This window comes from Bombus flavifrons, chromosome 14 (assembly GCF_040668555.2).
Source record: "Bombus flavifrons isolate JBK064 chromosome 14, iyBomFlav1_principal, whole genome shotgun sequence".
In the NCBI taxonomy this organism is placed as follows: Eukaryota; Metazoa; Arthropoda; class Insecta; order Hymenoptera; family Apidae; genus Bombus; species Bombus flavifrons.
In genome coordinates this window covers 12,358,653-12,380,228 of record NC_138455.1, presented here as the reverse complement: position 1 = coordinate 12,380,228, position 21,576 = coordinate 12,358,653, and the positions used below count along the sequence as shown (strand labels likewise).

Genomic DNA, 21,576 nt, shown 5'->3' with positions numbered 1-21,576 from the left:
TTATTGTTGAAAACTTGGTGTATAGAATATATATAATATATAATCTCTCAAAATATTGTCTCGTTTATTAATAGATTGAATATGATGTAATATAACGAACGACTGTTGAAATACTTTGACGACCTTTGAAAAGTATATGCTTTCAATAAAAATTTTATATGTTGCGGATAGTACATTTTCAGATCTATTTCAAATCTAACCAATACAATATGTATAATCACGATAGCCGTGTTTCGGTATTATAGCATTTAGGCATTACAATGTTAATGAGTGCTCGGATACTTTTCTGTGCCGCTGTATTTATATGTACATACATATTTGCAATTAAAAATGCGGAAGGTCGCCGCTTCCGTAAACGTTAGAAGTTGGATGAGCATTCCTCTAGTATGCCAACCAGTGGTCGGTAACGTCGAATTGCGTGGTTCTCCATGGCGCGGCGCTATTGTCGTAAACGTGGCGAAGCACGCGCTGCGTCAGTATTTCGCGAGCCTCCATCGCGTACTGTCGCAGTTGGTCGTAGGAGAAGGAGCTGTCCTGTTCGATAGTGAACTGCGGAGTACGATAAAAAAGTGCCTTTCGTCTAAACTAAGGAAGTACGATTGTAAGGATGGCGGACGACAGCCACGAGAACGGCACGAGCAACGGCGACGTTCCCGAGATCGAGTTGATCATCAAGGTGAGTTTATACTACGCGTGGAACGAAGACGAGGAAGGAGGAAGAGATAGGGAAAAAAGGCGATCGTTTCGTGCACGATATGGGCGTGGATCGAATGACTGGTTTTCTTCCTGTACTTTCTTCTTCTTCCTCCCGATGTTTCTTCCTCTTCTATCCGGTGAGGAGGAGTCGCCGTCGAAACGACCGTTTCCGACGAAGATACGTGTGCATCGTTTATAGTTTATGGTATGGAAAATAGAGAAGCTGCTTCGAGTGAGCATCGACCGTTTACAAGTAGCGTCGAACCGCTTCTTTTGCCTTTGTTTTCTTCACCCTTTCTACAGTTTGGTCAATTAATTCGCTGATCGATAAGATGCGTCGAAAATCGAACGAATGACAATAAATTGAACTTTGGTACGTTACTGGAATATGGTGGCAGAGCGTGAGCTGCGTTATTTCAAAAGCTTTTCGTATTCGTCGATTACTAGTTGCAAGCACAAGGGACATCTGCGAATATGGTAAGTATACGAAACTATTTCCTGCGAGGAAACCGACGTAACGCTACGCGAAGAAATACAGACATAAATACGTATCTGGTTGGCCGCGTTTTCTACGTCATTGACTCCTCTCTAGAAAAAGGAAACCCTTGGCTCTTATCTCATACGTACGATACATTTTGACGATAATGTATTTTTCCTTTCTTTCTCTCTCTCTCTCTCTCTCTCTCTCTCTTTTTTCCTCTTTCTTTTTTTCTTCTTTCCTTTTTTCTTTTTCTCTTTTTTTGGAGTCTGTTCGCTTTTAATGGACGCTTCCAGTGGACCAACTTTTCTTGCTCCCCGCCTCTCCCTTTTTCCCGCCTAATTCGTCGATCGAAAATGCAAACTTGCGCGACCACGACGACGCATTTGCACCGGCCATATATCAATTTAACGAGATTAGAAGCATTTATATGTATGTAGCCATCGCTATACGAAGGATAAGAAAACAACTGAAAGGTTCCGGTCTATTCTTATACTAATTAGAGTACCGCGAAAATAAAGAATCTTTTACTTTGCGATCTCGATATCATACTTTTCGTTTACAATCGATAGATAATATGGAAAGATAACGATCGAAATTAATTTGGCAAATGTGTACGAATGTCAGTGGTAAAATTATTCGATGACTCAACGATTCTTTTTACTGGTTTCTTGCGTTATTCTATCGCGTTATATTGGGAATATTACATGTAACTGGAAACAGTGCGTGTACATATTAAAAGATGAATTTTGTTTCTCGATATGGATAATCGAGCTAGACTCGCGCGGCAATCGATTTGATCGAGAACGAACTCGATTCCATTTCTCGGAATGCTCTTTCACCATATTTTCTAGAAAAACGTTCCCATAGAAGGAAAGAGGCTTCCTTCGATTGTCCAATTACGAATTGTCGATTAAACTTTCGCCAATCGAATCTATCAGTTGGTTATTTCAGGCAATGGGTAACGCTAATCTTATCGTCTGTGTTCGATGGGGAGTCCGACGCGAATTTCCACGTAAACAGCTCTCCTTCTTATCGTTGTCAGCATCTTAATAAATAAATAACCAAGCGAACGTATTGGATTTCGATTTCGTCGCACACGTCTCACGAGACAATCGGTGAACAAGATTCGTTACATTTCAATTTTCGAATTTTCATCCGAGATACGATTCTCCTTCTCTTTTCTCGTTTAACGGATCTCTTTTGCAGAATGATTCGAAAGTTTTCACGAATTTAGATTGTCTGAAAGCTTTAGATTAAAGTTCTTTAAATATTTTAGATTAGATTAGATTAGATAGATAGATAGATAGAGAGAGAGAGAGAGAGAGAGAGAGAGAGAGAGAGGAAGAGGAAGCGAGATTAGAGTTTAAAGAGATCCGATAGCCGATATCAGAGATTTGGAACGTTCAAGGTTTATAACCTGTTAATCGAATTAAAACCGCTGAATTTATATCGTAAATATTACAAAAAATTCGTGTTAAAAATTCCTATTATATATATTATGTTATAAGAGTTTAAGAAATATCTCGATAGCTCTTGTTAGCTGGTTAACAGGTAACTAAAAGAAAGATTTTCAAGCTGAATACTCTTCCATGGACCTAATTTTCATGCTTCGAATGCTGTGGATTTTTGTAATTACACACTGACCAAGAGAGAGAGAGAGAGAGAGATGCGGATATTTCATTTATCAAGACTGAAACGAATACGACGGAACAAATGGAACCTAGATTAGGCATAGATTTCTGTTACCTATCAAATGTTGTGGCGAGTACGAGTACTACTTTGAATATTTTATCTGCTTTTGCACGTTATGAATGTTTCGCGAATATACATATGTGGCGTGCATTGTGCGAAACGTTTTGAAACTTTATTAGCGCCCCGATGAAACTCGAGTTATCGTAAGTATATTGGTAAAGTGTGAAACGTATCGGGAAATCCGTTTAACTCGAGTATTCGTTTCTGAAAAATCAAATGTTACGCCGACGATAGTCACAGGCAACGACATACCATATAAGAATCGCGTCTCTGATCTAAGACGAAACGCCTAAATGTTTCATAATATAGGCATAAGTGTCTCGTACGATGCGTGTTCAAATACTGTATGTATGTGTTCCGTGTGAATCGACACGTTCAAACTTCAACCCGTAAACGCATAAAAATTGACAGTCTAGCGACGAGGGAGCAGAGACAGACAGCCTTATAAGTAGAATCCTACAGGAGAGCGAGAGCCTACTCAACGACGGCGTTCGTTACAAGAAGAGATTTAATGGTAACTGGCCGACCTTGCACTCGGAAGGCGATCATGCGAGGTCTTCGCAAAGTGTGTCAAACGGGATGAAACGACGGGGAGCTCGGCGAGGTCCTCGAGATTCTACCGTTAAACGATGAACTCCTTTACCTTCCGCTTTCCTCGCTCTTCTGGCTTTCCCCCGTGCGTAAACACCTCCCCTTCCCTCCTTTTCTCCTCATCGTCCGTCATAGTTCTCTCTTCACCTTGCGTTCATCGAACGTTACTTCTCATCGATCCTCGTGGATTCGCCGTGAATCCTTTAACCGTTAATCCCGTCCCCATCTCGAGAATGAGTCATCTTTGCCTTCTTATTTGCATACAGGGTATCTTGATGCGTGGGCTAAAATGCTCTAATGTGATAAATAAAGTGGAGTAAAATGGTCTGCGTGCAACGCGTTCCGTTGTACGTACTGTGCGCCATTGTAAAGAATCGATCGGATGTTGCGGTTTCATCTTCCTTAAGGTCGTTAGGATAAAATTCTGCGTAACAGGCTCGCGATCTCTGCACCGAGACACGGCAGAGATACGCCAATGCAAATTTTCCCACGAGAGAAGTGGAATTTTTATTCAAGCCGATGCGAGAAGCAGCTGGATCCAGCTTAAGCGTTAATCGTTTTACAGTTGATCGTCCATTTTTATTCATAGTGGTGTATCGGCTAAAAGGTTGTACTAAAAAGAGCGAGAGAGAGAGAGAGAGAGAGAGAGAGAAGAACGATATGACGGTCGTCGTATACTTAGAATACGCAAAAAACCTACGACATACATAGTATATGCGTCATACAACTGTATTCGTTATGCACGTACATGTACCGCTGTTAGACGTTGGTTTGCGAGAGCGAATATTCGCCTATTTACCGTATGCCGTGCATTATACAGCAAGTTGTTCGATGACGTGTTGCATCCGTGAGCATTGTTCCCTTCCTTTTTGCATCTTGTCCTCCTCTATGCCAATATACCGAAGCCAAGCATTCTAATCGCGTGTGCATCGCAGGTAAAAGCCGCGAGAGAGTATGGAAAACCGCTCGATGCGTTCTATAACTCTGTTCGTCGGTCAAGTTGAAACGGGAATCCCGTGTAGTTGCAGCGGTGCGCGTAGAAACGCGCTTATTTCGAAAGAAATCAGGAATTTGCTTCGATAGACTATCAGCACACGCGTTTCGTGTTCGGCTCGTCCACGTTTCAGGCAGCTTGCTGGGCAAAAATTCGAGGATCGTGTTACCCGAGACTTTGTCGTTGCAAAATGATGCGATATATACGACGATAGACGTATCGTGCATCGATCACGATTGAATTTTCAAGCGGCGAGAGCGAGAGAGAAAGGAAGCAACGACAGGCACGCGGTCGAGCGAAAGATTACTCTTGCGCGTTCCGATCGAAGACGTTCGATGCCTCGTGACATTTGATTCGGCGGCAACGCTTTCCGCGCCACTGGTATTTCGTGACACGGATACCGTTACCCATTTCCAAAGTCGATCGAAGTCTAGCTTATGTTTATTCTTCGCCTTTTCTATCCAGAAAATGTCCTTTCTATTGTTTTTCAGTACGATTCTTGCGTAATATAATTGGCACGTCTGTTACGTAATCGGCGTAAGTAATCGGCGTCCACCGATTCGCTGCTCGTTGTATTCCCGAAAACACGGAACTGACCAGGCACAAAACTGCCGCGTTTTAGCCTTGGCCGAAAAGTTGCCGAGCTTCGCGGATGAGAGGCCACGTTCGTTTCTTGGCAATCGGGATTTCTCGCGTCATTCGCTCTTAAAACTCGCAGGTCGAACTTGCGTCATCGTGAAAAAAAAAAAAGGAAAAAAAAAAGATAATCAGATTCTTTTTCTCGTTCAACACCAGGCTACCGTAGTCGTCGACTAATATCTTGAACAGCCAAAGTGTACGATCAGAGGCTGGAGCGAGATGATGGTTGAAACGAAATGAAAATAGAAACCGTGTTCTTGGTAAAAGCTGGCACGTTGCCCACCTTTGATTTATCCGAATTGCATCGATACCGGGCCAATCTTTTTCCCTTTTTTCTTTTTTTTTCTAATAATTGAAGCAAACGTACACATGCAGAATTCGGGTAGCGAGTTTTGTGACCAGTTACGATGGATATGTAGGTGGAATACGGGGTTTTTTTTTTACTGTTGAGCGGCATACTTGAAATAAAACGCGTTTTTGCTCGTATGGCTATATACGCGAACCGAAGCTTTTAGTTAGCTGCGAGCGTATCTTTTGGTAAGGAATAAAGCAGAAGCTGCGTCATCGAGGGAAATAAATAAACCGTGACATGGAGAAAATGAGAGCGGAGCGAGTATGCTAGATATACGTAGTCTCGGTTTGCTCGATCAACTGGAGAAAACAGATATCGTTTCGTGTTTGCGTCGCTCGAGGGATTCTTTCGAGTTCGAACAGACTATTTTAGATCAGAGAGACGGTGAAAGTGAGCATCGATTAATTTTTTCTTCGTTACACGCAGCTACTGTCGATTAACGCGCGGTATACGACAAATTGACAATGGGAATATATCTTTGCAGGCATCTACGATCGATGGTCGCCGAAAGGGTGCGTGCCTCTTCTGCCAGGAATACTTTATGGACCTGTATCTCCTCGCCGAATTGAAAACAATCTCTCTAAAAGTGACCACGGTCGACATGCAGAAACCGCCGCCCGATTTCCGTACCAATTTCCAGGCAACGCCACCGCCGATCCTAATCGATAACGGCGACGCGATATTGGAAAACGAGAAAATCGAACGGCACATAATGAAGAACATTCCCGGTGGACACAATCTCTTCGTGCAAGACAAAGAAGTGGCTACGCTCGTTGAAAACTTGTTCAGCGTATGTATAACTGCTAAAGCCGCTCCGCCGAGAAACCGCTACTTTCTCGCCTCGAGACTAGCCGCTAAGCGGTTTTTAAATACGCTATTTTTGTTCTAGAAATTGAAACTGTTGCTACTGAACGCGAAGGATAAGGATAAAGATCCGAAATCGTCGTCCCTGATGGCACACTTGCGCAAAATCGACGAGCATCTAGGTCGTAAGGGTACTCGTTTCCTCACAGGCGACACGATGTGCTGTTTCGACTGTGAACTTATGCCACGACTCCAACATATCAGGGTGGCCGGCAAATACTTTGCCGACTTTGAGATTCCGGAGACTTTAGTGCATCTCTGGCGATATATGCACCATATGTACAGGCTGGATGCCTTCTTACAAAGTTGCCCAGCCGATCAGGATATCATCAACCATTACAAATTACAACAGGTCCGATATAATATACTAAAGCCAACCAGGCACCTTTTCCTTTTTTTTATTTATTATTCTGTAACACCTTGTCAAAGTTACGTTATCGTTGCAGAGCATGAAAATGAAGAAGCACGAGGAGCTAGAGACCCCGACATTCACCACTAGTATTCCAATCGAGGTCAACGACGACTAGGCTGGACCTCTGCCGTCGGGTCTACGATCTCGTTACTTTGATGCAGAAAAGTCGTCGACATCGCGGTGTAGACACGAGCAGCGTGAACAAAGTGGCACACAGTCGTATACATTTTCGATCAGAGTTTCAGTTCTTCCAATGGACGATTCCTTGGGAAAGATTTTCTTTGGGAAAGCGGAGTCCGCTATTTATAAAAAGCATATAGGGCCCGAGTACTCTTGTGAAAAAATCTCCATCGTCTAGGTTTCACTGCGCCGAACCCGCTACACCGATTTATATAACACTTTTGCTACCTATATTTGACAAATTATCGTCGACGCTTTTATGGCCTAAACCGATGCAGAACAAGTAGCTTTTTTACCGCAGAAGGCAGAAGAAGATACGTATATGAATGTATTAAGGCTTTCGAGAACGACCTGTAAGCGTATCCAGAAAACTTTACGACGATATTTTCCTTTCCTTTCTTTCCATTTTCTTTTTCTCGTTTCTCCGCTACGTATGCGAAACCATACGTAACCTTCGTTCGAGTAGCATTATTCTTAGAAAAGGCATTTTAATCTTTTACGTATACTTTAGATCAAAGCTAATGTATTTTTTGTTCTCCCCGCCACCCCCTCCCCTTTCCTTCTCTTTTTTTTTTTTTTTTTTTTTCTTTTTTCTTCGAGTAAAGAAACTAGGTATTCCATCGTCATCTTAACGCAAGTAGAAAATGCAAAAGGGACGTATGCATTTGAATTACGATTAACAATCGATTAGGTTGATATATATTTCTTTATTGTTTCCTCTCTTTTTTTCTTTCTTTCTTTCTTTCTTTCTTTCCTACTTTCTTTCTTTCTAATCCGTATTGTATTTATCACGCATCTAACGACTAATCAATAAATTGACTTATTGATGGTTATTCTTCAACAGCCATCCGCATTGACCATTATAATCCTCCATTGTATCAAGCTGTCTGAATGTAAGAAAAGATATTCTAGTCTCACGTACCACGTATAATGTCAAAGCTCTGAACACTTGCTTCCAAGGTATTTTTTCTATATACAACGGAATCCTAGGAAATCGTAGTGCATACGTTTCTTCCAACCTCTACGTTATAATGAATTCGAACTTGCTTGCAGATGCTGACTTTATAAAAATGGAAAAAACTCGTCGTTTGGAAACAGTGCATATTTTTCATTGATATCGTTCGACGATTTAACAAACTCGGTACTTTGTATTCGTAATTGTATTATTACCATTGTATTGTAAATCGTTATTATTACTGCTATTGTACTATTTTGGTTTACACTTGTAGAAACGAATATATTAATATCTACATTGACTTTTAGATTCGTAGGTGCGTTTGTTCGTCTTATTTCTTATCGGCAAGAATTCGAGAAATATCGAGTTTTCGTAAAGATGTTGAGCAGACAAAAATCTGTCGTTAAAACGAGTCTGATAAAAACGAAAAAAAAAAAAAAAAAAGTACGCCTCTCTCTCTTTCTCTCTCTCTGCCTTAACGACACCGTTGGTCCATTCTGGCACGAGTTTTAAAATAGCACGCGGATTCCCGTTGCTTGTGATTGCGACTGACTATTACGACGTGTTTTCCATTCATAAATAGGGAAGCACTTGCTGCGTGAGCGGCCATCTTGACTATGTAGTCAATAGAGCTTCTTTTATTTTCATCGTCTAAACCATAAACTATCGTTCGAATCTTCGAGAATGGGTAAATAATTAGTTGGACGGAAATATTTCGAATGCATTGAGGTATTTTTCTAAATAAAATGTACTTGAAAGCATATGTGGTTTTTCTATTGATTAAGGTCGTTTCAGTACGCAGTGCACAGCTGATCAGTGGTCTTAGCGGACGGTCGCCGCTTGTTCGTGCTTTAAAATATTGGAAAACGACAGAAAAGTTACTGTTATTCGCGTGTCTATACAGTGGCAGTTGAAATTTCACTTTGCAGCAAATGAATAAAATCGCGGCGTTTACCAAGTGTCCTTATCGAGTGCTGAAAGTGAGCTGTTAACTGATTCCTCGTTCGTTGGACGTTTCCAATGGTTGCCGTCCGGTGAGTTTCAAGCTTACGATTTCAAACCGGATTGTACGTTGAGATGGTACGATTGAAATTCAAATAGACTGTGACAAATTCTTGGATTATGCAAAAGTTTTCGATATTGGCACTGTAGAAAGGGTAAAATGAACGGAAACGAAGAGGGAAGTATAGTTGTATTTCTAATTGCATTTACTTCACGCGATACGAAATATATTTACGTGCGAACGTGTTGGAAACTACAATAATACGTTAACGACAGATTTCTATCGATGCCCGATAAGTAGACGATAGATGGAACAGCGAAATACTTTTCTGTAAACCGCTTTCTATCTTTATCGTGGATTTCTACGTGATATTCAAGGCGCTGATTTTCAAATCGTGTTACAGTAATGTAGTAATTTTTATACTTTGCCCGACATATATAAGTTGATATCGGTAGTCTAATATGTCAATCTTCTTATCGACTGATGTAACATGCATCTCGTTAACTGTTTTTCATCAGACCTCTGTTTCTATATATTATCGCGGTTCTTCTATTTACGTACAGTGTCCTGTGAATCAAAGTTTCCTGTGAACTGATCTTTCTTTATCTCGTATTCAAAGAAGGAAATGTCGTTGCTCCTTTCGGCAAGCTATTGGTATTTTCAAAAGTGAAGGATCCTTATAGTTCTATTTTTTCAAGCGTGTCATAGACATAAGAGGAACCAGGGTCAATCGGTGCTACGAATTCTAAACTTCGTCGACGATTTTAGCTGCTCCGACGTGCCTCTCGATTTAAAAACTACGCTAATCAGTTAGAAAGTGTTGTTTCGAGCGGCCATTACGAGAGTAAACACTGTATGCGTGTATTTTATTCGTAAATAGGTGCCCCAGGGATAATAAACTTTAGCCAATACTTTGTCCAACGATTTACTATGTACTTGAACAAGTTATGTAACTGTTCGTTAATTACCGTCAATCTTTTTCTAATTCGATAGAATTTCTCGATGTTAGTTGTTTGATAACTGTGCGGATCATCGAGGCGTTCCAACCGAAAGGTCTACATTCAAATTTTTTGGCACATGCGGAAACGGAATTTAAAGGTCAACGATATTTATAATAGCGTGAAAAAGCTGTTTAGAGAATTAACGACGAACTTTACGGATGCATGTGAATTATCGAAATCGTAAAGAGAGCTGGCGTCATATCGAGCACATACGCGTGTACAGTGCACGCTGTTAAAGTCACGTTCATACTGCCGACGACTATCGCGTCTCTGTCCGTGTCTGTCGTCGCTTCTACCTTGACGAATGGTAAATATATAATAATCTGTAATTGATCTGTGAGACGAATTACCGTGGAATCACGTGGCAGTCGTCGACCAGTCTTTGCTCTTTTAGTCGAAAGGTTTACACAGTGATCAACGCTGACTGACGTTTTTCTACGCGAAAAATGTGTAACATTATTTTCAGGATAGCGTATATTTTTGCCTGGAGGCGTAAACTTATCGTAGCTCTGCTTAACGTTAGCGTCGCGTCCCCGTCAATTATTATTCTCGGTTCCTTATTTTCGTCTGCCACTAGGCTCCACGCACTTTTCTTCTTTTTTCCTTGCTGTAGTTTCACTTGGCCATGATATTGCCCCGCGGTTTCATGCAGTTTTGAAATGTTGCGCGTAAAACGGCGAGTTATCGCCGGTGCCGAGTAGTTTGCATCTGCTGCTCGCGCGAGTGGAAACGTAAACAATTATACCAGCGGAGGAGACCTACCGGCTCTTCTTCTTGCGAACAATATCAATTATCGCTGTTATTCTATCGTTAGAGATTCGTCGCGTTTTCATAACGTACATTCATTGGTAGGCGCATTACTTCCGGCCGATGGGTGCGCGGCTTTACGAAGCAACAGGTGTCGACTCAACTTAAACAGAATAATTTTCTATATTTCGTATAGTTTGACATTATCGTGTTAGAATGTAATTTTTCTTTTCTCGAAACGTTTAGATCACATGGTGTATGACATTCGGTCGCAGAGCTTTTTATTAATTTACATGTATATTACGGTTATAGGACGAAGAGGAATCGTTTGGCAGAGTGACGTTCGAGCAAAGTTATTGAAAGGTTTTCGAACCATGGCGAAACTAGGATGAAAGAGTCGGACAGTTCAAAGAGTAACGCTGAAAATTACTCGAAACGCGTGAAAATACCCGTGGAATTTACTTTTCCCCGTATTGCCAGGAGTAGACGAAAACGGCCACGCTGTGTCTCCTGGGTATTTCATGACACAAATATCTTCCCGGCATGTTGGAATTCCGCTTTTCCTTTTTCGCCTGTCCCGACGAACGCCGTTCTCGCCGTCGCCCCCTCCCCCTCCCCCTCCCCCTCCGCCTCCTCCTCGCCCCGATCTTAAAATCCCCTCTGTGTCACCGATAGAAACATCCTGCGTGTCTGGTGCAATTAAAAGATGCTGCTCCTTTGCTGTCAGACCGAGAGGAAAATATATCGGGTCCGCTGCCGATAAGCAACAAGACCGCGAAACCGTCGTATCCATCGGATCGAGTCTAACCGAGTAGTCGCTAATAACAAGTAGTAAGTAAAGTATCGGTTTGCTCGTTTCGCAGGATTCTGTTTGGCAGAGGGAAGCGAGTTCGGCAGAGATTTGCACAATCCACGGCGGAACAAATTCGATTCGCTGTTACGTTTCCGCATCGAGTACCTGCCCACGCACGTTTATTTGCATTTTCGTCATTTGTGTGTCGAACGGCCGACTGTTTGGCAGGCATTGCCAGTAGGACCAGTAAAAACTGCCTGTGACAGATTCAGACGGATACAGAGTGGCGCGAAAGTAACTTTGCGACTCTAAGTTTACAACTCTAACTTTATACCGTCGAAACGGAAATACACTAGGTAAAAGAACGACAAAAGACTATTGCTATTTTGTAACGTCGACGTGCGAATGGAATATTTCATCGCGAATATATTTGATTTTAGTTGCATCAGTTTTCTGTGACGTTGCGTGCTTCGATCTCTTTGACGAGGAACACGTCGGATCGTGAGATTTTAAAGCGCTTTAGTTTGTCGTCTCATCCGGGACACGGTCGGCAAAGACGCGTGCGTGAGCGTTAGAAAGTAGCGGCGTTTAAAAGAAGACACGCCGGTTAGGGCGAACGCTCTCTGACCAGTGGCCCGAACGCAGGGCTACGTGCCAATAAACAGTTTTCCCTCTGATCGATGCCTCACTCACCTGACACACCGGGGCCTGCCAGGTGTGAGGCGACGGAAGAAACAGAGCCGAATTATTAATTCTATCTAGCACTTTATTCTCTCCCATGGCCCGGTGCCAAGTGCGAATTGCACGCGTACAGCTTCTAACCTCTTAGTTTCTTCCGATCGACCGAACGACCCTGTGCTCGCCTCTCTCTTTCTCTTTCTCTCTCTCTCCTCCGCCCTTTCTCTCTACTGTCTTTTTCTTTTTTTTTTTTTCTTTTTTCGATTTTCGTGGACTTTCGATTATACGGATCTAGACCCGAACGCATCTAGATGTAAGAATGAGCAGAAGTAGCTGCGAATCGGATGGTACGTCGATTTCTAAAGTCTCACGATTCTAACCGTGACTCGTAAGCGATCGTCGAATTTCGATGCGACTAGAGCATGTCGTCGATGTTTAAATATCGTCTTTTTATATCGTTTTCTTTTTTTTTTCTGCCCTTGTCTTTCTCCCATACTCAGACACAAGTGGCACAAGTGTCGTAACTTTTGTTGGTTTACCATATACGAGAAGGGAGTCGACGGTAGAATCGAAATTGCTAGGAAGTGCATTTTTCTAACTGTCTACTTTGTTTGGGAACTGTGATAAAAGTTGCAAGTTTCTCGATACGACGATGCGATGCAAGGAGGATTGCAGGAGCATAGGCGCATGCGTATACGCGTGGGAGCGTGGCACGCGCAGTGCCGGCTAATTATGTGGCACTCCTACGTGCCACGCGGCACAGGTGTCCACCGTTTCTCTATCCGCTGCCAATTCCGTAACGTAACGGGTGTATCGAAGTTATCGAGCCATGAAACGTTGTGGAGACGCGAGACGTAGTCTCCCGTTCAAGTGGAACGTTAGACACACCGCAAACATCGCGCGAACCTGGTGTCTCCGTCGTACTCTAGATTTATTAAAAAATCGGTGACGAATGTAGTTGTGAAAGAATTGAAATCGGATTGCGCCGTATTATACGATACGATAGCATAGATCGAAAGCGAAACAGAAAATAAAAAAAGTCTAGAAAAATGATAAGATTTCCATGGAAGATCGGGTAGGCAGCTATAGACAAATTCATGCGATTTTCGTTTCTCTTGAAAAATGGGTCAAACAGTCGCAGGTTTAAATAAAGAACGTGGTGTCGTGTCGCGTGGTGTCGTGTCGCGTCGTGTCGTGTTGCGTCGCGGAAGGCGGAGAACGCTCTCGTACGTTTCTTCCTTTTGCCGCGGTAAAAAGTATAGGTGGTCGTGGCCGAGAGGCACGTTGCGAGCGTGGTCGAAACGATGAAAAATAACGACACGATGCTATGATTTAACGGTCGTCCCGTTAGCAGGAAGATTAGCAAAGATGGGAGGAGTGGCGTTCACTGGTCGAAGTTTGGTGTGACCTTCGTTATAATTAAGAGGCCGTAACGCACGATCGTGCGATATTTCAGTGCGTCTGTAACAAGCGAAACAATTTGCCCCGTGCAGGTTCCACGGTCTTTTCCTTTTCATTTTCTCACGACTTTGTCTTCATTAATCGCATCCCCGTCCGCTCATCCGTGGTTGAATAATTTGAAACACTTTCGCGCACCGACACGAAACTGCACGAAACGTCGTATTTGGAGGCCATCCAAATCGTTTATCCACTAAACTACAAAATTTCGACCATCTTGCCGAATTCCTGCTTCTCTCGCTCTCGTTCCGTTCGTCTGCAACACCTCGTGCTCTTTCGGTACTCGCAATCAGACACCGAGAACCGATAACCAACATCGTTGCGCAGAAAATACGTTGTTCTCATCTTGGCATCTCGCGCTCTGTCTCCATCGACTGACAGCAACGACGATAGTTTATCAGCCGTGGGCGTATTTGTTCTTTCGACCAATCATATTCGATCAAAGGATGGTGTAACGAGAGACCCTGGCACCCACAGGTAGGCCTGCCAGGAGGATGGGGGCCCACGATGGGGGAGTGCCATTGCTCTAACATCGCTATCATGCAGCTGTTCCATGAGCTGAAGCAGCAGTTCCCTGCGCTCCCTGATCACGTCGTTTCCCAGTGCATCGCCCAGGTATAGGTGCTCTTTGTCCGCCAGATATTCTGCTCCTATGCTGGTCTCTCGGAAAATTCGATCTACAGTGCAGTAACGAAGAGAGTTTGGTAAGATACGGCGTCGTTGGCTGGCACCGCTGTGAAACCATCACACTGGATCGAGTTTTCCGAGATGGGCTCCTTGAGTGTGCACACGGTGTGCCTCGTAAACAACCACTTTACGAAGATTTGTTCTTATCGCTCATCCGTCATGGCTAAAACGATCGTCGCAATAACGACTAACCATTCGCGTACACCACGAGTATACCATAATCTCTGGCATTGCAAATTAACGGCACAGAATTTCTCTCCTCTCTCATTGCACGAGCGTGGAACCTGTGTGTATAGACGTCCTTTGTGTTGGCCATTTGGTTTTCTTTACTTTTTCTTTTTCCTCTCTTTTTTTTTCCTTTCTTCTCTTCCTTTCTAATTGCGCATTCGGAAGATGTCCCTTAATCAGCAAAGATTGACCGCACTAAACAGTAATATAACGTTTTGTATCCGCGTTGGGATTTCTGGGTTTTTTCCAGTCACCGCAAGAATCATCATCTTTCCAATTGCGGTTGCTCTGCTCTCCTTAGTTCAAACGTTGTCGACAACGTCGAAACCAAGTTTTATCACTCTTCTTTCTCTTTCTTTTTCTTTTTTTTTCTCCCTTCTTTTGTTTTTTGTTTGGCGCCATTTTTGCGTACCTTTGCTCAATCGAAAATATCTAATCGTTGTTTTCTAACTCGTATTGGTATTTACGACATATAACGTTACGGCGCGTATTTTGTAGCCTGTATAACGCAATATCTGCTTAAAAGGTGAAAAGCGAGGGGGACCTGATACGTTTCGACGTATCTTAAAAGATGAAAATGCACTAGATAAGTGGAAGTGATGACTAAGGAGGGCGTCGTTACATGCCAGTGACATACAGAGGTTTTCAACGTTTTGTCAGTACGAGTAGACTAGAAAGTCACAGAATTTCACGCTATCCGGGAAAGTATGAAGGATAGGCGGGCGAAAGGCTGGCACTGTTTAACCCTTTGCGGTCTATCGTTCTCGCGCCAGCAAACTCCGCTTACGACGAACTGTACCACGGAATTGAAAAGCAGATGTAAATCCGTGCTTCGTACCTGGGTAACCCAATCGGACCGCAAACGGTTAACTCCTCCTAATCGACTCCTGTCTAATCGACGAATCTGCCAGCAGCGTGTAACATCGTATGTTAGGATCCAGCAGAGGCAAGACAATTTTTCAGTCGAGAAGCAAACAAAAAAAAAAAAAAAAAAAAAAAAAGAGAGAAAAGAAATAGAAAAAAAAGGAAAAGAAAGAAAAAGAAAGATAACATGTTGAAACACCCTGCCAGCGGGCTCGCGCGCGATGACCGGAAATCGGCTGACCCAAGGTGCATCTGTGCGTTGCAGAATAGCCACGATCGGGAGACATGCGCGAGAAGCCTTCGTGCCACTCAAGAGTCACGTCAGTCTCCGGGCGCGTTCCCACCGGCGGCACTTTGCGCCATCCTCCAGCAGCAGCAGCAGCAACAGCAACAGCAGCAACATCATCAACATCGTCAACGAGCGAACCATCTGGCCACGCAGCAGCAACGTTTCTGCACGATGAGCCAGTTGCAACGCGCCAGCAACAGCACGAACAACAATACGCGACCACACAGACCAGCCTCGCTGGACATTGGTATGGCACGGCGCTGTCCCGTCGGCTGCACACGAGCAGCCACGATATCAGCCTCGTCGCCGATAGCTGCCGACTCAGCCAGCACCCCTTCTTCAGCGCCTGCCGTTTGCACGACCGCGTCGCGCGGTTTCTTCGACGATTATTGCACCGGACCGAGCGACGCGAACTGCCTTAACAAAGTCCAGAACGCGGGAAACGAGCCAGCCGGATTCGAGCTGAACGTGAACGTTGCCTGCAGCCCTGCTGGCAATCGCGGTACGCATCTATCGGAGGTTTCGTTAGCCGAGCGACGGGGCAAGTCGAAACGAACGATCGGAATAACGTAATCGTCGCGTAGAAGGATAGGCGCTTTACGGTGAATAGCGGCGGATACTCGTGATGTATTTTGAGTTCCTTATCTTCGATACGACAAAGTAACAACAAGCATGTACTTGTACGTATGAGAGTATGTATACAGGAAGCAATCGCTTCTCGTAGATTCGCTGACGGTAGATCGCAACGTTGTCGCAAAGTGTACGTAGTCTGCGCCGATATCGTCTCTAGATACCAGCAGCTTCGCGCTTATTATATTCCGACTTTGGTATATTCGGAGAGGAGTTAAACGGGTTCGTTTGCGGGTGCAGCGATGTCAGCGAATTCAATTTTAATCGTAACGAGCGTAACGCGACACCGTGGCTCCGTGCGGCGGAGATCCTGTTTGTCTGTTAGTCGAACGAAAATGTTTAACCCTTGGTTACGGTGGTTGGTTACGGTGGTTGGTTACGGTACCGTCGACTTCTTTTCATTTTGCACGTCGTACCGTCGATCGCGTGATTTATTCCACCTTCGCTCGTTACTTACTCTTAACGGAACACCCATTTTTCTTTTTTATTTCCACCGACGACCGTTTAGACTTTCGAACGGTGCCTACGATCGCTGGTGCCTGTAAACGAAGCGATCTGCTGCTCGACCCACGGACTCATTACGCCGAGCCGTTACTCAACGTGGAGAACACGGGCCCGCAGATCGATCACACGCGAAGCTACACCTCGGTTAGTCTGACGCTGAGGCCGCCATCCTCGGAACCGCAGCCTCCGATCGACATCAGATCACAGGGCTCGAGCCTGACTTACTCGAGCTCCTCCCTGGATCCCCGGGGCTTTCAAAGCCGACTTCAGATTAGCATCGGCGCGGGAGCCGTTGGCGGTGTGGCGGCTGCGAGAATCAGACCTCCGATGGGCCCTATCAGGCCCAACAGCTTGATACCGCCGGTACAAACCGGTCCTCAGAGACCACCAGGTCTGTATTTCTGTGTTTCTGTATTTCTCTATTTCTCTATTTCTCTATTTCTTTATTTCTTTATTTCTGTATTTCTGTATGCTTTCAAGTGTTTCACATCTGTCGTACGTGCAACTGTCGCCTGAGTTTTTAGACTGTGCAGCAATTGTGACCTTGACTCGAGGCGAACATTCAGAGAGATCGGATCGTCTGACTAAAGTGTGAAAGTTGCAGGTCTTCCAGCAGGACCACCTAGTCAGTTACCGAGGCCCACGACGACAATGAGCGCTCCAACCACACCTTCTGTACCATCCACGACGAACATCGCCCCTTCCATTAGCCTTCCGACAACACCGTCAGGACCGACCACGACCTCGCCGCCCTCCAGTCCCATTGGCGAACGAATACCGGCCAATTCTGATCAGAACCGATCGCCGTTGAATCAAGGTGAAGTCCTCCGCCGTGGCTACATTTCTTGCCGAGCCTTGAAAATAACCTTTCAGCCGGGCTATTTTTATTTTTCGCCATACACGTACTCGCTGCCGATACCATAAAGGCCGCTCGCTTTGTTTTCCCAATTCTCGTATTATAGGAATCGCGTACACGTATATTTACCTGCGAAAACCACTCCGTCGCACATGCTACGCCCACGCATGTAACACTGAGAACGATATTTACGCATTCCTGACCCCACGCTCCGTCTATACATAGCCACGCTTGCGGTTACTCTACGTGGACCACCTGATCCGCTATTCCCTCTCGCGAGCAGCCTCGCCTCCATGTTGACGCGTTTCCTGAACGCTACGATTCGCATTTCGTCTTTACCCTTTAATCGTTCACACGCGGTGAAATAATATGTCGACAGGGATCGAGTCGAGGCTAATTTGTACCGATGCATTTCGTGCTTGGTTACAACGCGTATAACCGTACATTTGTAAAACTACTCGAGAATCCAGTAACAAACGGGCTACTATTAAATCGAACATCTTCTACTCTACCTACTGATCGCATCTATTTATCTCTTATCCGATACGATCAATTAATTACTCGATTGTTGGAACGCAGTGGCGGAGCATCAAAGGGAATTGGTCGCCGAGCAGTTAGCAAGAAAAGATAGACTCGCCAGGGAATTGAGAGCCGAGAAAGGACGACTCGAAGCTATGAAGAAAGAATTGCAGTCCCTCACGAGGCCCTTTGATTCTTCGATGCCTCCTCAGGTATGCCCTGTATCGGGGGCATTCACTCGTTTAACATGCCATTATAACGCCCAACGTAAATAAAATCACGTTATCTGACGATCTTTCTTTGCAGGAACTGAAAAAAAAATTGAGGAGCGAGATCTATCAGCTACAAGTTGAATGCGACAGACTTGCGGATGAGGTAGATCAGTGGTCTGACCCGAGAGGTAATAATTTTACTGCTAGTAACGATTTCCCTTCCTCGCTCTTCCTCGTGCAAAATTCTCTTCTTTCCTTCATTTTCACAGTACCTTTGGGCGAAACGAACGAAAAGTTTTATCAGCGTATTTACACGGGTCAGCCCCTACCATCGAGATCTGTCAGCGCCGACCCACCGCCTCTGCCGAGTCAGCCACCCGCCTGGCAACCGGAACCGAGCGGTAACGACGTTGATAGAGAGGAACGAGACGGACCTTCTTGGGTCTGTAGAATGTGCACCTTCGACAATCATCCATTGATGAATAAATGCGAACAGTGCGACATGCCGAGGCTGTTGGATCACGGAAACACAGGTACGACTTCTGCAAAATCGATAGACGACCTTACGGCCTCGTTAACACGCTTGAACATCGATTCGCCACCTCCGTCGCCTCCAGCACCTCTGGAAAAATAAAATCCAGTACCTTAACAGCATGTCCCTTTTTTGCTATGACATTTTTGTGAATTGACGAATTTGTTTCAAACAATGATATTTTGTGAAATACCGGACATGTACGGTCCTCTATACTTCGCCACTGTGATCGAATGTCTTACAAGAGGTGGCGTTTCTTATTGTAAAATATTTGCTCGTAAGCGAGAAAATTGTTTTTTACGACCACCGCAAGCATTGATGCGACCATCAATAAAACATGACTATACGACGCACTTAAACGTAACGCATGGACTTGTGCTATCCTCTTCCTTCTCCTTTTTTTTTCTTTTTTTTTTTTCTTTTTTAAATAAACTCAATCAAATTAAAAATTTGAATCGATCTTAACCCGAGGCATGTTTAATTTAGCATATGTTACAGTGTCATTTTTTTCCTAATTAGTAATAGTTTAATCTGTTTAATCGTTTCGACGGGTCGGTAACCGTAAATTGGTAAGTAACTAATATCCTTAAACGTTAAGTAAAATTATGTTGCGAGAAAAAGATTATCCGTAGATAAATACCAGTCATAAATGTATAATGTACGATTTGTAGGCGAAACTCAAGATATTCATATACGAGTTACACATCATCACAACTTCTCTCCGAGCCGTGAGTATATTTCCCTTCGTTTTTATCTTTCTCGGATGCGATTTCTACTACGAGACTAAAGATATCAGATTGTGTGTGATATAAAAAAATGTATGTTTCTTTTCAGGGATAGTGCATAGTTGGGTGGTATGATGTGAACTGCGTTAGAAACGTGAAAACTGTATATAAAATCATTATTTAAGTTAAATAAAAAGTAGCAGCCAACAGATCGGGAAAGGAGAACAGAAATTTAAATAACTTGATTGACTTCAATTTTTTTGTTTATTCAAGAGATCAATGTATAACTCGATTTTTGATAACAACGGATTCAGGTGTAAGATTGGAATACAACGTATCGCAAAATGTACCATTCTCACTTCTGATTACTAAATAATCAACGACTTATCAGTAGTCTGACTTCTATTTGTATGAGTTTTGAAATACTATTTAAAATACAAGATATTTGTAGTAAGTCCTTTAGCATGATATTCACTTATTATATAGCTGTACCCCGTTCCAAGTTTAGCTTCGTTTCGCGCGTATATTCCCCATAGAACCTCTCTAATTTCTGGTTGAATTTAGCATTGCGTTCGTTGATGTAATCGATATCAGCGTCGTCATTGTGCATTCTTCTTCTACTATACCTCTCTCTCTTTGCGATCCTGAAAACAAAGACAGGAGAATGACGATGCACCAACGATGTAATAAACATCAGGCTGCTAAATACTAACTGCTTCTCCAAGTCTTCCACCATTTTGTCAACAGCTTCTTTCTTATCTTCATGAAGACCGTGTAATATGGTGTTTCTATCTCCGTAGAAGGCCGGGCCTAATTTTTCTTTAGCCTCGTCATACGAATCCATGTTTGGTTTGATGTTTTTTACCAGCCTGTTGTATTGTCGAATGGCTGCTTGTTCGTAGTCTGAAAAACCTGGATCTGGATTCTTTCTGTTTCTTTTCTTTCTTGCTATACGTTCTGCTTCTGTCGCATCGATGTGAAGTAATTTCGTTCTCTCGTAGTCTTCTCCCTATAAAATACACCATACGTATAAATTTGATCCACACACCCTATAACGTACACCCTGTAAATTGTTTCTTTTATAGATTACCTTCTCTCGAGCAGCTTTTCTCGCAGCTTCGTCTTGAACGATCCATTCGGCTTGCCTTTTACGCGATTCCCAGTTCGAAGGAAGCTTGCTCCTTTTATCTTCCTCTATAACTTCTTTGTGATTTTGCTGTCTGGCCTCGTTCTACGAAATCAACATTCTGTAAGAAACGGTTACATTCGAAAACAAGGAAGGGATAAATTCATATTACAGGTTAAGGTGGAATTACTCTGTTCTTTCACTGACCCTTTTCACGTGCAGCTCCCGCAAGCGTTTCATTCTCTCGGCATGTTTCTCCGCCAATGATTTCTCATTGTTTGCATTCTCGTTATCCATCCTGAGCTCGAATCAACTCCGATAATTCCCAACAAGTAATTCCGTGTCAATCGCGCTCGTCGAAAGGTTAGAACGCAGTTTGATCGTGCGACATTACCGACACGTAGGTCGCGCCCCGTGTAATACGTGTATACCGGAAGTTCCGACAGATGTCAGTAAGCTACGATTCGTCGACGAAAAAGGCGAACTCCGTTTGCCCGACTTCTGTGGGTGGTGGATCGATTGAAATTGATCTGCTCTGTGGAGCGAGCGGAGAGAGAGCAATAAACGGATCCTGTCGTTCAATCCTAAGAGAAGAGCGCGGTGATACCGTGGTGACAGGCGTCGAGGGAGAAGTCAGGTGATTTTTCGTCCGCCGGTAGAAGGTTTTGAGAGGCGGTACCGGTCGATCACAACTTGTCGTCGAGTTAGCAGCACTTGTGAAGGTTCGCGTTTGCGCGAACCCCGACGGTGAAACGTGACGCAGAATTGTACGCTGGCGGCGGTTGGGCCGCAGAAGAAAGTTCGCGCT

At 43.8% G+C, this 21,576-nt stretch overlaps 3 protein-coding genes across 14 annotated transcripts; 2 read left to right on the top strand and 1 right to left on the bottom strand.

Annotated features, from left to right (window-relative positions):
* Window positions 1-458: 458 nt before the first annotated feature.
* On the top strand, window positions 459-7,478 carry Clic (chloride intracellular channel protein 5). Its single transcript, XM_069126763.1, has 4 exons — window positions 459-676; window positions 5,990-6,295; window positions 6,395-6,721; window positions 6,816-7,478. Exons 1-4 carry the CDS (start codon window positions 608-610, stop codon window positions 6,894-6,896), a joined length of 783 nt encoding a protein of 260 aa, XP_068982864.1. The 5' UTR covers window positions 459-607; the 3' UTR covers window positions 6,897-7,478.
* Window positions 7,479-7,589: 111 nt separating this feature from the next.
* On the top strand, window positions 7,590-20,104 carry Tab2 (TAK1-associated binding protein 2). Of its 12 annotated transcripts, XR_011175137.1 has the most exons (11): window positions 12,393-12,485; window positions 14,074-14,211; window positions 15,641-16,166; window positions 16,803-17,189; window positions 17,397-17,615; window positions 18,234-18,385; window positions 18,480-18,573; window positions 18,655-18,918; window positions 19,404-19,486; window positions 19,589-19,645; window positions 19,752-20,104. XR_011175137.1 is itself a non-coding variant. In XM_069127850.1 (10 exons), the coding sequence occupies exons 1-10, from the start codon at window positions 12,483-12,485 to the stop codon at window positions 19,775-19,777; spliced, it is 1,860 nt and encodes a 619-aa protein (XP_068983951.1). In that variant the 5' UTR covers window positions 12,393-12,482; the 3' UTR covers window positions 19,778-20,104. The 12 variants fall into 12 exon arrangements, 11 of the variants coding, with proteins under 11 accessions (XP_068983952.1, XP_068983949.1, XP_068983956.1 ...); XM_069127850.1 differs by lacking the exon at window positions 19,404-19,486 and having other exon boundaries at window positions 17,403-17,615; XM_069127849.1 differs by lacking the exon at window positions 19,404-19,486.
* LOC138187266 (pre-mRNA-splicing factor SYF2) lies at window positions 20,027-21,112 on the bottom strand. The gene is made up of 4 exons (XM_069127859.1): window positions 20,976-21,112; window positions 20,733-20,873; window positions 20,356-20,651; window positions 20,027-20,286 (listed from the first exon to the last, which is right to left on the bottom strand). The coding sequence occupies exons 1-4, from the start codon at window positions 21,063-21,065 to the stop codon at window positions 20,121-20,123; spliced, it is 693 nt and encodes a 230-aa protein (XP_068983960.1). The 5' UTR covers window positions 21,066-21,112; the 3' UTR covers window positions 20,027-20,120.
* Between the last annotated feature and the right edge of the window lie 464 nt (window positions 21,113-21,576).

Excerpts from the sequence above, each read along its gene's own strand:
- LOC138187266 (XM_069127859.1), bottom strand. The coding sequence starts at position 21,065 with ATGGATAACGAGAATGCAAACAATGAGAAATCATTGGCGGAGAAACAT. Across the intron at positions 20,874-20,975 it reads GGGAGCTGCACGTGAAAAGG|AACGAGGCCAGACAGCAAAA; the intron begins GTCAGTGAAAGA and ends TTGATTTCGTAG. Across the intron at positions 20,287-20,355 it reads GTGGAAGACTTGGAGAAGCA|GATCGCAAAGAGAGAGAGGT; the intron begins GTTAGTATTTAG and ends CTTTGTTTTCAG.
- Clic (XM_069126763.1), top strand. The coding sequence starts at position 608 with ATGGCGGACGACAGCCACGAGAACGGCACGAGCAACGGCGACGTTCCC. Across the intron at positions 6,296-6,394 it reads TCGTTGAAAACTTGTTCAGC|AAATTGAAACTGTTGCTACT; the intron begins GTATGTATAACT and ends TTTTTGTTCTAG. Across the intron at positions 6,722-6,815 it reads ACCATTACAAATTACAACAG|AGCATGAAAATGAAGAAGCA; the intron begins GTCCGATATAAT and ends TTATCGTTGCAG.
- Tab2 (XM_069127846.1), top strand. Across the intron at positions 17,190-17,396 it reads CGGTCCTCAGAGACCACCAG|TTGCAGGTCTTCCAGCAGGA; the intron begins GTCTGTATTTCT and ends AAAGTGTGAAAG. Across the intron at positions 18,386-18,479 it reads ATTCTTCGATGCCTCCTCAG|GAACTGAAAAAAAAATTGAG; the intron begins GTATGCCCTGTA and ends CTTTCTTTGCAG.